At 40.2% G+C, this 16,577-nt stretch overlaps 1 protein-coding gene across 7 annotated transcripts in view; it reads left to right on the top strand.

Moving 5' to 3' along the window:
* LOC126642037 (sodium channel protein type 5 subunit alpha-like) overlaps nucleotides 1-12,795 on the top strand; it is a 214,699-nt gene extending 201,904 nt beyond the window's left edge. For 6 of the 7 annotated variants that reach the window (XM_050319342.1, XM_050319334.1, XM_050319297.1 and 3 more), the window contains 5 exons: nucleotides 2,497-2,550; nucleotides 3,816-3,957; nucleotides 5,290-5,390; nucleotides 5,891-6,161; nucleotides 7,935-12,795. In XM_050319342.1, the coding sequence (XP_050175299.1) occupies nucleotides 2,497-2,550; nucleotides 3,816-3,957; nucleotides 5,290-5,390; nucleotides 5,891-6,161; nucleotides 7,935-9,169 (1,803 nt within the window). In that variant the 3' untranslated portion in view covers nucleotides 9,170-12,795. Of the gene's footprint in view, nucleotides 1-2,496; nucleotides 2,551-3,815; nucleotides 3,958-5,285; nucleotides 5,391-5,890; nucleotides 6,162-7,934 lie in introns of all 7 variants that reach the window. The other variant, XM_050319325.1, reaches the window with a different exon arrangement.
* Nucleotides 12,796-16,577: the final 3,782 nt, after the last annotated feature.

Raw genomic sequence — 16,577 nt, 5'->3', positions numbered from 1 at the left:
GCTCATAAATCAGCTACAAAATAGTCATGAGACAGAAATGTGTGTCTAAAGTTACTGAGTTACACGATCTCTTGCACTTCTGTACACTGCAATGCTTGATTTCACTTTTGCAGTGGATGCAAAATGTACAAAGAAGAAGAAGGAAAAAGAAAGGGAAAAAATAAAAATAGAAATAGAACTAAAAAAAAAAAAAAAAAAAAAAAAACCAAACCCCAAACCCCAGAAGTTTACACATTTAAGGTCTTGCTTTATTTTAAGGCACCATTTGGTTTCAGGGCAGCCAGTGCCATCCCACCTATCCTCCTCTCTGCTAATTTACTGCATTGCAGCTCTAACCACCAGTCAAATAACAAAATGTAATCCCATCCCAAGATGAGTTTATCAGTAGATAATCTCATCACATGACAGTTTCAGTAGAAAATGGTGTTTCTCTGGCTAGCTTCCAGGCAGGATAATATCACAAACACTCCCATGAAGATTTTGTCACTTCCTTATCCAGAGTGTAAGTGGTTACTAATTCCAGATAAATAATTTCTTTTCTCAGTGTTATATTTCTTTCATTCTCAGTATCTTTTACCCTCTGCAGATGAAGTGTCTAGGGAAGCTTTCCAGAAGCCCTGTGGATTTTTAATTCTCTTACTGCTGGACAACTGGGGAAAACAGAAAATCACAGCACTTCATTCTCTTAATATTTATTTTTGTCAGATCACTTCATCATCCGTTATCACTACAAACCACTGTGCCTCGCAGTGGAGTCTCTCGTGTCTGTGGTACACATCGAGGGGTAAAATAGCTACTCAAGAGAAAAGATTTCCTCCCAAGTGGGAGAAAAGTACAGGCTAAGATCATATCGTTTTGTGCCACAGGGAAAGGATTTCTTGTTTCATCCCGTCCACCCTTCCTGAACGGCACTTTGAGCTGAAAGCTGTAAGCGACTGTAATGACACCAGAAAACCTTTTATCAGATTAGAAAGAGAATGGCAAAAAAGGAAAATATTACACCACTTAAGGGGTATCAGAATGAGAGGTTCAAACAATTACTTGTTTTATTAAAACTGCTGATCGTTCCTGTAAATACTTTTCATCTAAAGTGGTTTTTAAAACACGGTACCATGGAAGAGGTTTTCCAGAGGGTTCTGATTTGGGAGAGTGCATTAATCTCTTTCAACCATGTGCAACTTCTCAAACATTATTTTATATATGCTCTCATGAGTAATATGATTGACCTCTTGTACAGCATTTCCCTTTGGCTCAGTAGCATTCAGAAGAAATTGGAAAGACATCATTACCTCCAGGACTTATTATAATAAGAGAGAGTGTATAGTGGAGCACTTCTAAAATCACTGGATGTGCCTCAGCACAACTTCCTGGGTTTCTCCTGGGAACCTCTGGCCAAATTCCTATTAGCCTTATCTGGAATTGCGTGCCCACACAACAAGAGAAAATTCAAACTATATGTCAGTAGGATGTAAAAAAATTTTGAGTGTGGGTCTTTCATGCATGCTAGTGTAAATCTGATTAAATGAATAAATCTAAAAATGCCTCATTATCTGCTCAGACTGGTTTATATTCAGGGTAAGTCTAAATGGGTCAGAAGTCAAATGAGAAACAACCCTAGAGAACTAATATGAAGGTAATGGGGCTTAGGCCAGAGTCAAACCTAATGCCAAGTGTGTTTGGCATCAGGCTATGTCTAATAAGAGGCATATATTGAGATCAAAGAGTGGTGGTTTTGCTACAGAATGGTAAAAATCACTTCCACGTGTTTCTCCTGAGATTTCTGTCCCCGCCCTTTCTCCATTGAAGGTTCCAGTAAGAGACACTGACTTCTGTGGAATCCTTCCTTGTTTTAATAATTTTAAAGAAAAATTAAAACCCCTGATTTAAGAAAGATGAAGTCTGACCAGTAAAGCAGTCTGAGTATCCAGGGCCAGGCTCTCAGCAGGTGTTGATTGCCTTTGTTACTTTCAAGTCATCTGTGATTTGTGCAACTCCCTGGGCTTTACCACAATCTTGACTTGCCCTGGTTTAAAAGAGGGTGGAATCCAAGCTTCAGTGGGATCCTACATCGTAGTCATCAGTATGAACAAGCAATATCAGTGGGATCCATCTCACCTGTACCAAGACTTGTGCAGGACAGCACTCTTTGTTTTATATGCAGCTGTATCTCTTCATTACTTGAAATTCTTGAGGTCAAAACTTCCAAAGATTTAATTGCCATGTTTTCTCTCCTTCTTAAATTCTCTTTTAAAAACCTCTGTTTTATCCCTACAAGTACAGAAAATCAGGAAACACAAATGGGAAAATGCAGGAGAAAACCATTATGGAATGATTTTAAATATCAAAATGAACATAAACTCATGGATATGTATTGCTTTAAAAGACAGGCAGTCCATTAATTGTGCTCAACATTGCATTTTGAAAGTTCAGCACAGAGATGATATTATCGTTTGAAGATGTTTAATTTGCTTATATATAATGTGGGGTTTTTTTCAGGCCACATTTAAAGGCTGGATGGATATTATGTATGCAGCAGTGGATTCACGAGAGGTAAGTCTCTGCATGGAAATGAATAATTTGCTTTTCCACTGACTTTTGCAGCACTCAAGATGCTTAACAATAAACACAACACACAGAAAAAATACGTATAGGTTGCCAGTCCCAATATTATTCTGGTTGGGACAGTTGCAGACCTTCACTTTTTGCAGCTGCTACTGAAGCATCACAACCCTGAGATTAAAACAAATGTAGCCCTACACTGAAGGAGCATGGAGGGATTTCTGGTAAGGCAAGAGGTTGGTGTGGGCTTTAAACTCTGGCTTGAGATGTGCTGGAGCTCTGAGTGCTGGTAACTACCCAGGTCTTATCTGCATCCTCTACAACTGTCAGGTGTCCTTAAAAAAAAAAAAACAAAACAAAAAAACCCCAACACATTTCCCTTGCTACATCACATATGCTTTGTTTTTATGAAGGACTTATTGTCTCCTTTTCCTCTATTAATAGTATTAAAGGAACAAGTTTACACTTATTGTTAATATTTGAGAGCCTGTCAAACTCCCAGTACCAGATAGGGAGTCAAGCCTTAAATGAAGGAATAAGGGGTGGGAAAACCTCATGGCATCGCAGGAGCAGAAAAGTACCTTTGCAGAACATAGCTCATGATGTTTATTTATTCTGGTACTACATGTGCATATGTTTATCCTCCGTGCTGCTGAATGAAACTCATGAGTTACCCATGAGAAAATACAGCATTTCGGGAATGGAAGCTCCTGGCACCTTGTTTGCATACCTGGAGCTGATGGGGCAAATCTGAGCACTGTTGCCAAATGTAGAGGTGACTTGAGGTTATTGGCCTGCATTGCTCAGATATTCAGCAAAAGATCTTATTCAATTCCACCCTTCATTAAAAAAAAAAAAAGTACTTATAAATACAGGGTTTTTTCAGTAGCATTTAATTATGCTGGATCATAGTTCTGGTTTTTATAAGTTCCATTAGGTCATATAAGTTTTAGAATAATCAGAAAATTGATTCTTTTCCCCTTCTGGGTTCAGACTAAGAACATTTTAGAGGATTTATTCTGTCCTTGCACTTTCTGGACCAGTGTGATCACTTTGACAGTGTTATGAAACATTGCTGAAATGACCATGGCATTGCAGATGCCAGTAGTAAGCTTCAGAGATCAAGGAGAGCTGACACCCTTTTTTTCATGTTTTATAATTTTTATTGCTATTGGACAGTTCTGATTTAACTGCATCAGTATTTTGATGTGTGCAGAGATGGTGTAATTTTCACATTTTCCCTTTTCCCTTTTCAGTACGAGGAGCAGCCTGAATGGGAATGTAATTTATACATGTACCTGTACTTTGTGATTTTCATCATCTTTGGGTCTTTCTTCACATTGAACCTCTTCATTGGTGTCATCATTGACAATTTTAACCAACAAAAGAAAAAGATAAGTACTGCATATGCTACACATCATCTTGTGATTGCTGCAGAGACCAGGTCAAGGAAAAGATTTATCAGCAATGGCTTTGCCACAGTAGCCTCAAGATTAGCAGTGGCAGAGCAATTGCAAAAATCATCTTGCAGGACTTCTACAAAGGCACAGCTGTAGCAGTCCCGAATGTCCCCATAGCATGAGCATCCTGGAAATGTAGGCTGGGGGATTATATTCCCCCACAGAAAGCAATAGGGCGGCTTCAGGCAGAGGGGATCTCTGGCACAAACTTTGGCACAGGGGCACAGACCGCCCTGGTGTCCCCTGTGCTCAAATACCATTGTCCCTCCAAGAAGTCCATCCTGCTCTCCTCAACCAGTTACCTGCCCCAAGGTACCTGGCAAGGGCCACGGAGGAGCAGCCTGGCCTGAGAGTTGTGTTTCCCACTGCTTGGTCGGCTCTAAACACAAGGGTGAGGTTCTTACATTTCCCCCTCTCACCCCAGACCTACCTTGAGTGCTGACAGAACCAGAGTCCTGCTCCTCCATCATTACCTGCACTGCTCTCTGTCTCCTGCCCCTCACATCCACAGGGTGAGCAGCTCCCAGCACTGCATCTCAACAAACCCATAATGTTGTGGTTTAACTCCAGCCAGCAACTAAACCCCTCACCTGCCCACTCGCTGCTCCCATGACAGTGTGGAGGAGAGAACCAGGAGAGTAAAAGGGAGGAAACTCTGGAGATGAGATGAAGATTGTTTTTTAGGGAAAGCAAAAGCCACACACACAAGCAAAGCAAAACAATCCACCAGTTCCCGTGGGCAGGCAGGTGTTCAGCTATCCCCAGGGAAAGCAGGGCTCCATCACACATAGCAGTGACCTGGGAAGACAAAGGCCATCATGCTGAATGCCCCCTTTGCCCTTCTTCTTCCCCCAGCTTTGTACACTGAGCATGGTGCCACACTGTATGGAATATCCCTTTGGGCAGTTGGGCTCAGCTGTCCCAGCTGTGTCATTCCCAGTTCCTTGTGCACCCCCAGCCTACTCATGAGTAGGGGGGTGAGAGAGAAGCAGAAAAGGCCTTGAGAAACTGTGTGAGCCCTGCTCAGCAACAAAAACACCCCTGTGTTATCAACACTGTGTTGGGTACCAATCAAGCATAGCCCCAGACTGGTTTCTGTGCAGAAAATTAACTCTATCCCAGACAAAACCAGCACACCTTCTTAGATATTTTGAAGACAGCTACAATAAAAGGGAAATGAAATGGGAGAGTATGCAGCCTTGAGCTTTGGAGTGGGTCAATGGAGTTCTCTTCATCAAAAATAATAGCGTTGTTTTCACCCTATACTTAGGTGGCCAGGACATTTTTATGACAGAAGAACAGAAAAAGTATTATAATGCAATGAAAAAGCTGGGATCTAAGAAACCTCAAAAGCCAATCCCGAGGCCACTGGTAAGAACAGCATAATTCAGTTGAACTTTGTTTAATAGCTGAACAGTTTTTTAAGTAGAATAAATGCAATTCAACTCTGCAGTGTAGGAAGGCTTATTGCTCCCAGATGAAAGGCACTTTGTAATTATATGTTTTGATTTTGGATGATATTTGCAAGTTCAGTGACCTGTGGTACAAAATTCCCACTGTTCTGCAGCATTGACTAAAATTCCAATTTACATATGCCACTTACTTATTCCAGTGGCCACCTGCCTGCACTGAATAAATTCATGGCCACAGTCCAGTGTCTTGTTTTCAGTAGTTTCAAGAAGCATTAGGAGTAAATGGGTTTGAATACTCTATCATAACACCATTCATCACCATCTTTAAGTTTATGAAGTTCTCATTAGAAGCAGTATATATTGCCTGTTTTCCTCTACTTTCTGGTCAGTGAGGAGAGGATTATGTCATCATTTTGACACAGCTCAGTTTTCCTAACTAAACCCTCTTCTTTCTCCCAGAACAAATACCAAGGTTTTATTTTTGATGTCGTCTCAAAACAAGCCTTTGATGTCTCCATCATGATTCTCATCTGCCTTAACATGGTTACCATGATGGTGGAAACGGATGACCAAAGTCAAGAAAAAGTCAACATCCTCCATAAAATCAACATGCTTTTTGTTGCCATCTTCACTGGGGAGTGCATCTTCAAAATGCTGGCTCTGCGACACTACTACTTCACCAATGGCTGGAACATATTTGACTTTGTGGTCGTGATTCTGTCCATCGTAGGTAGGTGACCCTGGATTTTTCACCCAAATTCCAGAGTTAAAAAGGCAGACATAAAATTTATTGACAAAGTTAAAGGCTTTGTGTAGTAATGTGTGCTATCAGCTCAGAGAATTGAAATCCTAAACACGCTTTTTTAGTATGTAATTTTAATCTAACATAGGGCTGCCAAACAATAACTGGTGTGATCAGCAAAATTATGAGGTTTATTATACCTTTATTATCAGACCTGAACACCCTTATTGGTTCATGGTGATAAAACACAATCCAGAACTGCCCACCACATACACTTAATACCAGTTCTGCTTAACAGCCAAAGAAAGAGAAGTTAAAAAATACACATGAAAAAGGGCACATGTGGATTGTTATCACTTTGCTGTTTATTTTTTTGTTACAACAGTATGAAATAGTCCTTCATGGCAGGTTTGAGCAGTGCAGTGAGTCTGACTGTTCTCAGCCCAGTTGTCACTAGAGCTCCACACCCTCATATATCCAAGGGATGGAACAGAAAGGCACAGTTTTATTGTTAGTTTGTGCTTTTTTGCTGTTCTGCAGCCCCAACCCCAGATCATATATTGGGTGCTACAGAAGTGCAGGTCAAGTCTGAGTTTGAAATCCTACCAAAATTGTTTTCTTTACAGTTGGAAATAAAGTAGCAACTGGAAGATGGTCAACTGATCCAGTGAGCAAAAGGAGCTCAGAAATTCAGCTCTTCCAAAAGACAGTTTCCATTTTGAAGGAGGGAAGAGTTAAATTAAAAAGCGTCATGTTAGGAAAACAGAGACCTGTCATTGACTGATGCTCTCTTTGCACTAAACACTCTCCAGTGGACCAGGGAACCTGCAAGATCCCAATGCAGATCTCCAGTGTCCAGAGAGCAGCCTGTGCTCTGGGGGCCTTGAATGGCCTGATTTGGGATTTCAGAGATTTGGGGCCCCCAGGGAACATCACTGCCATGGGGCTGTCATCAGAAACTTGATGCTGGGTGCTCTGGGTATGCCCATTGCAGTCAGTTAACCAGAGGTGTCATGTTGGTCATAGTGCTGCCCGTGATCAACCAGGTCATGTCAGTGTCAGAGGCTTTGGGCTGTGCCAGTGAACCCTCTCTCAGGTGGGACACATGAGCTCAGCACAGCTTGGGGCAGCCAGGGACTGTTGGCATCAGACAGTCTGGACCAAGGGCTCTGTTTCTGCAGGAAGAGTTTAGTTACAGGGATGCAAGCTCATCTCCTTCCTAGTACAATCTTAGCCCTTAAACCCCTCCCAGCCCATCAGGGAAACTAGAAAAATTTATAAGCAACCATCCAGCCAAGTGGCTGCACAGTAGAAACCTGCACTGTTCCGGTGATGGCTCAGAAAATCAGGGCCAGCACACCAGTGCTTCAGTGCTGACTCACTAATATTTTACAGACAAAAATGTGATCATGTCAGAAAAATTCTTACCATCTGCACTCAGGATAAATTTCTCTGGTGGGTCATGACCAAAAGCTGCAGTTATTTGTGTCCTATCTGAGTTGGTCCTGGGTTATCATCCCTAACAGGAAAACTTTCCCTTACTGAAACTGCCACTACCATTCTTTGCTCTTAATGTCAGCACAATCTGTATGGATTAAATGGGCATAAAAGCATCCAACAATGCCATTCCCTTTATTGTAGGCCTTCCAATCTGGGGAACTTTTCATTTATTTTCTCAATAATCCTGACTGATGGCTTTAAAGGAAAGCCTGAGATTGTTTTCCACGTACTAACTCGCTGTCTGTCTCTTTTCTTTTCAAGGCACTGTACTTTCTGACATCATCCAGAAATATTTCTTCTCTCCCACACTCTTCAGAGTCATTCGTTTGGCTCGGATTGGCCGGATCCTGAGACTCATCCGGGGAGCCAAAGGAATTCGAACTCTCCTGTTTGCCTTAATGATGTCCCTGCCTGCTCTGTTCAACATTGGCCTCTTGCTTTTTCTGGTCATGTTCATTTATGCCATTTTTGGCATGGCTAACTTTGCCTATGTTAAGAAGGAGCATGGGATTGATGACATGTTCAACTTCCAGACCTTCGCTAACAGCATGCTCTGTCTCTTCCAAATCACCACGTCAGCTGGATGGGATGGTCTTCTCAACCCTATTTTAAACACTGGACCACCGTATTGCGACCCAAACCTTCCTAATGCAAATGGTTCAAAGGGAGACTGTGGAAGCCCTGCTGTAGGGATTTTATTCTTTGTTACATATATCATTATATCATTTCTCATTGTTGTAAACATGTATATAGCCATTATTTTAGAGAACTTCAGTGTAGCCACTGAGGAAAGTACAGAGCCTCTAAGCGAGGATGATTTTGATATGTTCTATGAAATCTGGGAGAAGTTTGACCCTGAAGCCACTCAGTTTATTGAGTATTCTGCACTTTCAGACTTTGCAGACGCGCTGTCAGAACCTTTGCGCATAGCGAAACCAAACAAAATCAAACTCATAGCGATGGACCTGCCCATGGTCAGTGGAGACAGGATCCATTGCTTGGATATTTTGTTTGCTTTTACAAAAAGGGTGCTAGGAGAATCTGGAGAGATGGATGCCCTTAAAATACAGATGGAAGAAAAGTTCATGGCGGCGAATCCGTCTAAGATCTCTTACGAACCGATTACAACAACTCTCAGGCGGAAACAAGAAGAGGTCTCTGCCATCGTCATCCAGAGGGCCTACAGGAGACATTTATTCCGGCGCTCCTTGAAGCAGGCATCTTACTTGTACCGGCACAGAACTTTGGAGAGCAGCATCCTCGAGGACGATGCACCCGAGAAGGAGGGTCTTATTGCGTTCATGATGAACGAAAACTACGGCAGGCCAATAGACAAATCCGAAACTCTGTCCTCCACCTCTTTCCCTCCGTCCTACGACAGCGTCACCAGGGGCACGAGCGATAATCTCCAGCTGAAGATAACGGACGTGAGCAAAAGCGATGAGGCTATGGATTGTCTTCTCTCGCCAGACAAGGATAAGGAATCAATTGTTTAAATGTTTGTTTAGAATGCTTTAAAATATTGTTTACAGAATGTAATGCTGTAACTACACAACGATTGAAGCAGCCTTCTTATTAAAAATTAGTTGCAAAAGAAACGATGGAGTTTTTACCCTTAACCACAGGAGTCTAATAAGTCATATAACCTTTGACCCTGCTCTTTTTGACTTGGTTCAATATTTATATTTATATATGCACAGGAAGAATCTTTGCAGGGTCATAGCTGTTATATCAATGGTGTGAATAAGAATAGGCTAGACTGTAAAACAGTAAACACAGTGTATATCTATCCACAGATAAAGCCTGGCTGTATACATTCATTTAAGGTCTTACTCATATTAGTGTGTTTACTTATGGCGATGTATGACCTTGCATTCTAAAAAGAAAAAAAAAAATATCACAGCTGCTGTAGCAAAATGTAACACTTACTGTATATGTTGTGAATGGTCTTTCATAAATTTATTATATTTGATATTTTTTTACTTAAAAAAAAAAGTCTCTTTTTCCATGGAGATTATTGATCCTTACACTCTTCATGATGAACTCTGAGTCAAGGTAATAGGAACTTGCGGCATCCCCATCGCTTGAAGAGGAAAGTTGTTGCAAATAAATTATCAAATTAGCAACATTTAAACTGTTTATTACACTAAGCCCTCCCTCTTGGGACTTGCAACTGCACGTCAGCAGAAACACAAAAAAAAAAAAAAAAATACGGAACAGCAAATGATGTCAAAACAATGAGATAAATGGCTTGTTCTATCCTTCAGGTAACTAGACAGTAATGGATTCTGTTTGTAAAACTGTTAATAAAAGCACTAATTTTTTTAGTATGTTTCAAGAATCTGCTTCAAAATCTGCAATCAAACTCGCCATAGAAGTAGCGCATCACATCTGTCTGTAGTGCTCCAAAGCACCATCTATGCTGGCAAAGTTTCTGTTAAGGTAGTGGGATAGGATATTTTTTCCCCAGGAACACTGAGCTAAGCAGCCTTATTGGGATCTCTCTGCATCAATATTACTCACAAAAAATATTACTACTACTACTACTACTACTAATAATCAGTCAATGCCAACTGGGCCGTACAGAACGGCTGTGACAGTGTGAGCAAGAAGGTGGGAGGGGAATTGCCTCTGGATCTGTACATAAATTCTGAGGTTTTGAATCCTGTTTACTCAGTGTCCATCTTTCATTTTCTCAGATGGTACAGCTAGATTTCTGGGGAAGGACAAGAAATGCAGGAACCAATAAAAAGAATCTACTAGATAATAGATATATCCTCATTCCTGTAGGCAAAGTAATATTTACAGTTGATGTGTCCCTCAGCTTCAGGCCAAAGAAATGACAATGGGGTGAAAGGTGGATGTGTGGCTGTAGAAAAGTATTAGAGGTTTTACGTGCTAACATAGATTATTATTTATTATTAATCTTTCAGCCTCAATAGAATGTGAGAAATTATTTATGGAATATAGAGACAAGTCCATCATTACAGACAAGTTCTTTCTTTTTCACTTTCAGACTGATTGTACTTGGGTTTGGTTGGACTTCATGGAAAATCTTGAGATTTCTGTAATGAGCCATTGCACTTTAAGGAAGAGTAATTAATTGTGCTTTTCACCTTGGAGAAGCAAAGATATCTAGAATGTATTTAAGGTGTATTGTCATTACATTTAGTTACATCCCAGGTTGTAAAGGAGTCAAAAACCACATGGGGTTGGCAACAAGAATTAAACAACATGTTACAGTCGAGTTTATCTATGGCCATTGTTATCTGTCCTCTAAACAAGTCAGAATATATAAGACGACATGTCGAAAGGATGACAATGTATCTGTGTAAATATGGGCTAATAATATTCTCTCCATTCATTGAGAGGTGTCTCAGGCATTCACTTGAGAGTGGTCTATTGGTTAATTCAGAGGATTTGCCATCAGGATTCCTGGGGTCTATTCCTGATTCTTACTACATGATTTTTAGGCAAATAATTTAACCTATCTGTGCCTCAGTTTACCCATCTGTAAAATGGGAATAATAATACTTACCTACCTCACAGGGGTGTTGTAAGACTTTCTGGTTGCGAAGTGCTATAAGGGAATGAACCGTACTATATAAGTATTATTATAATCATGCTCTCTTGCCCTTTTAACCCCATGTCTATGGTGTATAACATAGGGCTGTTCCTCTGGGCATTTTGTTGCCTTTAAATCTTGTATGTAATTAGATTCTAACTTAAGGGGACTACTCTTTGTTCCTTGAAGTGAAAACTCTCTTTATTCTTTCCCCACCTCCCCCTTACCCCCCCCCAACCTCCCCTGAAAAAAAAAAACAGAATTGCTCAAGGCTTCTCAAATTAGAGAAACTTTATACAGATTCCCTGTGTATTTATGCTGTAATGTTATTCTGACTGTACATATCACCCAGAAAGAGTATGCGATTTTTATATTTATATGCATATATATATATACACACACATACGTATATCTATACATATATATGTACCTTGTGAGTTTATAGAGTGGCTGACACTCAGAGGACACGACTTACTGATTAAAATGTTTTCTCCTCAATGGGATTTATTGATCATTAGCAACAAGCTGCTGCCTATAATGAAACTGTTTAATTAGAAAATAGTACATTCATTACTTGCTGAACAAGCATTTATTGGCTGACAACTAGTAAAATTATTTTCCTTTCAAAGCTTTAAAATTAAAAAAAAAAAAGAGAGAGAGAGAAAAATGGGAAGAAAAAGGAGAATTTCTCATGTGATTTTTTTTCATGTACAATGTAATCTGTTTGAAACCCAAGGAAAATGCCAGCCTGCACTCAGAAGTGTGTTGTTGGTCATGCTGTTTTAAAAATATTTTAATTATTTTCAACTTATATTAGAAAATATTCAACTACTGTTCTTATTAAGAGTCAAGCCCAGTAATGATCGGGATGTAAAGAGACAATTAGCTGGTCACTGATTATATTAGAGAAGCGCTCTTCCTCTGGTCATTTCACCCTTGAGTTGAACATTTTAGTGTCATTGCTGTGAGACCCTATAGTACTGATGCAATTACAAATGGTTCTGTCTTTTACCCAAAACCTGTAAAAAAAAAAAAAAAAAAAAAAGTAATGCAAAAAAAGTCTGAAAGAGGGTCTTAACTCTAGATGTTTACAGTGCAACTTTCTAAAACTGAATTGTAAATTACTTTCAAAACCTTTGTAACTGGAAGGTTGGTTTTCTATTGGGTTTTCTATTGTCTTGTGGCGCATTTCTTTAGAGATGAAGAGGAGATGGTATCTTTGTATGGTTGCAGAACTCCCCTAGAAAATGTCAAATAAACTCACTTGTAGATCCTTATTAATGGAGATGCCGATCCGAATCCAGCCATGATACAACCTCCCGGTGCAGTGATTTAGTTTAAGACACTAACTCAATAGTTGGCCCACACTGTCTATAAGCATGGTGAGTGCTACCATTTTTTTCTGTTGATTTGTTCAATAAAGGCAACCACATGAATCACTCAAGCTACAAAAAGCAAGGAAAATATCAGCCAATATCATAGGACATATTAAGCTGTTTGTACCTGGAAAAATTCAAGTTTATTATGTTTCTTTATTAAATAAATAAGGATAACAAATACGTCCTGTGTCTTTTTTTTTTTTTTGTTATCAACATTTATGTTCTTATTTCTGTGAGTCTTTTTCAACACATTTGTTTGGGAAATTCATGATGACTTTTTTTAGAAGGTTTGAGGATGAAAACCCCTACAGTTCTTCTTACATTGTAAGGTAACCTACAGGGCTTTAAAGGCTCGATCCAAAGCTTGTTGAAAGTTTCTCTTCAAAGAGAACCATTTTTAGGATGAACCCAGCACTGATATTTCAACACATCCTTCCCTGGAGAATTAGCTGGAGAAGGAAAGGTTTTACTTGAAACACGAGATCACGCTTAGAGGTTAATAAAAAAACATATAAAGGAGATTTTCTTAATGGTAACATTAAGAAATTTAAATCATATTGATTTGCATTTTGGTTATTATTATGTTAGTTAGTTAGATCTTAAAATTTGAATCAAATAAAGAGTAATGTCCTCCCTCAGGCATGCATGCCATAATCCTGGAAGGAGCTTCAGAAGGGACAAGAATGACCCTTAGCCGTGACTGGATCAGCCTTATCTTCATCGAGGTCAGCACCAATTTCATTACCCTGTTTCAGTACTCTGATTTTTATTTCAAAATGGCAGGATCCTAATCATATTAAACCAGAGCAAAACTGGGCTAGTTTGAACTGCAGTTCAGTCAGATCTTTGAATCAGCTTAATAAAATCAGTTTATAATCATGTTTTACATTAAGCTAGGGCAATCTGACTTATGGAAAATACCTTTTTTTTAACAAGAATTTTCTAAAATATATCCTATAATAATTTGACTTCTGAGTAACCGTGTACAGAATGAATCTGTCGGAAAAAATTTCAGCAAGATGTTTTTGGTTAGAAGGAGCAGTTTGCTGAAATGAGAACTCTCTGTGGAAACATGTCAGGCTAGTTAAGGAAATTACTGGTTATAATTTGAGGTCAAAATTCCCATTAGAAGGGAATTCAGGGTCATAATCCCCACTATGAAAATTTTCACACCTAGATTTTTACCAGAACTGCCTGACTTATACAGATGTGTTCCCATCACTGTGCTAGGTGACTGCTTTGGGTTACAGGGCCCTTCTTATTTTCATGTAGATCTTGGGAAAGTTTCTAAGGGCTTTCAGATTTTCTACTTTTCATGATGAAATCTAAAAAAAAAAAAAAAAAAAAAAAAGCCAAATGGATTTTTTGTTTCCTAACCCTAGGAAGGAACCTGGCTCCTCAGAAAATGGGGATTTTTTGATTTTTTTTTTTTTTTTTAATCATAGAATTATTTGGGTTGGAAGGGGCCTTAAAGATCATTCAGTTCCAACCCCCTGCCATGGGCAGGGACAGCTTCCACTAGACCAGGTTGCTCCAAGCCCTCTTCAACCTGGCCTTGAACATTTCCAGGATAGGGCAGCAGTAACTTCTCTGGGAAACCTGTTCCAGTGCCTCACCACTTCCTCAGTGAAGAATTTCTTCCCAATATCCAATCTAAATCTACCTTCTTTTAGCTTAAAGGCATTAATCCATCAAATTATGCTGATTTTGCAAAGCAGCAGATTTAATAAATCAAGACTGTGTGAAATCCATGAGATTGGAGTCAGAGCCTGCAATTTCCAGATTCATGCTGCAATCTTTTTTTTTAATGGTTCCAGTTCCCTCTCACTTTTGATGCAAATTGTCTTACTAAATACCAGGATCACTTTTAAAACAAGTTGGTGTTAAGAGAGTTAACAGCAGCACAGGCAACTCATGCAGTTTTCTTAGGAAAAGCCACACATTAGCAACTTTACATCCAAAGAGAATTTTTATAACCATCAAAAGTTGCTGTAGGAAGAGGAGAAATAAAGAATAAACACTTTGCAGTGCGAAGCCTCCACTAGGCTCTAAAGGACGCCCATGCAGGATGACCGTGTCGTGTTTCTGACACCAGCAACGCATGTTGCTGCTGTGTGACAAGAGCAGGACTGGATTTAAAGCAAGGGAAAGCAGACTGGAGCGCAGCACATGGAGAAAAAAGTGCCGGACGCCTGCGGAACGGCTGCTCCTTCATGTCAATCCCCCCGGCGAGCCGCGAAAGAGCGGCCGCGCCGGGTGAAGAACAAACATGGAAATCCTTCTGAGTGTTTACATGTCGCAAAGAAATAGCAGCCGAGTCAAAGGGAAAGCATGCGAAAGCAAATAGTCCGCGGGGAATAGCTATTGGCAGCCAGCAAAAAAATGCTTCGGAGTCAAACGTCACCGATAACTCCGCGAGGGCTGGAGGTGTTGGGCTGCGGCTCAGGCACGGGTTTGTCAGCACCTCCGCCCGAGCTATTTTAGCCAGCTGACAAACAGGACTTTGAGCAGCTCCTGACCCACGTGCTTTTGCCATGGCAGAGTTTCTGAGGCTGCTGCTGCAGTTGTTTTTCCCCTGGAATCTCGCTGCTTTACGTTGGGTTGTGAGTCCCTGCCCCGAGTCAGGGCATCGGAGGTCTTTTTCTCCCTAGAAAATAACTGGACGGTCCCAGAAACCAGCATTCAGTGTGCAAACATCATCAGAGTGGCTTAAATAATGAGATTTCAATTCGAAAGAAATATCTCTTTTCCTTCTGCTTCTGATTATTACTACTACTACCACCATTATTTTTAATACCCCAAAACTTCAAGGTTATGCCCCGGTCACATTTTCAAGCTTTCTGTTTTTCCATCAGCCATGTTAGTCAAAAGACTGGGGCTTCAGGAGAAAAAGGCAAAAGACTGAGACAATTATGGTTAAACCATGCTAAATGGTTCTAAAATGATTATAAATATATTTATCTACTAAAAGCAGACTTGAACTATGTAGCTGTACTTTAAAACATCTGTGTTTTTATGTTCTATCTCAATTTCTCTAAATCTAAAGGGAATTTAGCAATTCCCTTGGGGAAACCAGGTTTCCAACACCTTTTTTTCATATAGACTGCCCCAGTTGCTCATGTTTGTCTTCATTTTTAATCTTCCCAAACCTGCAGACCAAGAAAAAATAAAATAATTCTAAGTTTTAGCTCAAGGACAAGCTGTGTTTGTGATAAGAATTTCTAGAAAGGAAACAAACATGGAGTCATGGAGCCCTCTACATTATAGGACAGTTCAGCCCTTTGCAGTCTTGTAACCATAGACTTATTGAATCATAGAATAGTTTGGGTTGGAAAAGGAATTTTAGAGGTCATCCAGCCCCACTGCCCTGCAGTGAGCAGAGACACCTTCCACAACACCAGGTTTCTCAGAGCCCCATCCAACCTGGCCTTGAACACTTCCAGGGATGGGACATCCACGACTTCTCTGGGCAACCTTTTCCTGTGCCCCACCACCCTCATCATAAACAATGTATTCCTTGTATCTAGTCTGAATCTCTGTTCCTTTTGTTTAAAACCATTGTCCTTTTTCCTGTCAGAACAGACTCCACTAAAATGTTTGTCCCCATCTTCCTTGTAGGTCCTCTTTAAGTCCTGAAGGGCTGCTATATGTTCTTCCAGGACCCTCCTCTTCTCCAGGCTGAACAACCCCAACTTTCCCAGACTTTCCTCACAGCAGATGTGATCTATCCCTCTAATTATCTTCAACAGTTGTTGTGGACTTCTTGGAGTGCACAGGAATTTTGGGCTTTTTTGAGGACCAGCAAAGTTCCTACTAGACGCAGTAGAAGAAAACCAGGAGCATGGTTTGTCTTGGTGGCATCTGAGAAGGAGAAAAGCTCACTGCTTAGCTTTATAGAAAATATCTGTGCAACTGCAGTCCAAGCACAAGGAAAAGTTGACCCTAAGATCAAAGCTATCT

This window comes from Myiozetetes cayanensis, unplaced genomic scaffold, assembly GCF_022539395.1.
Source record: "Myiozetetes cayanensis isolate MyiCay16 unplaced genomic scaffold, myiCay2020 scf1, whole genome shotgun sequence".
Classification (NCBI taxonomy): Eukaryota; Metazoa; Chordata; class Aves; order Passeriformes; family Tyrannidae; genus Myiozetetes; species Myiozetetes cayanensis.
Note: the sequence above shows the minus strand (reverse complement) of the source record. Positions and strands in the feature narration are given on the sequence as shown.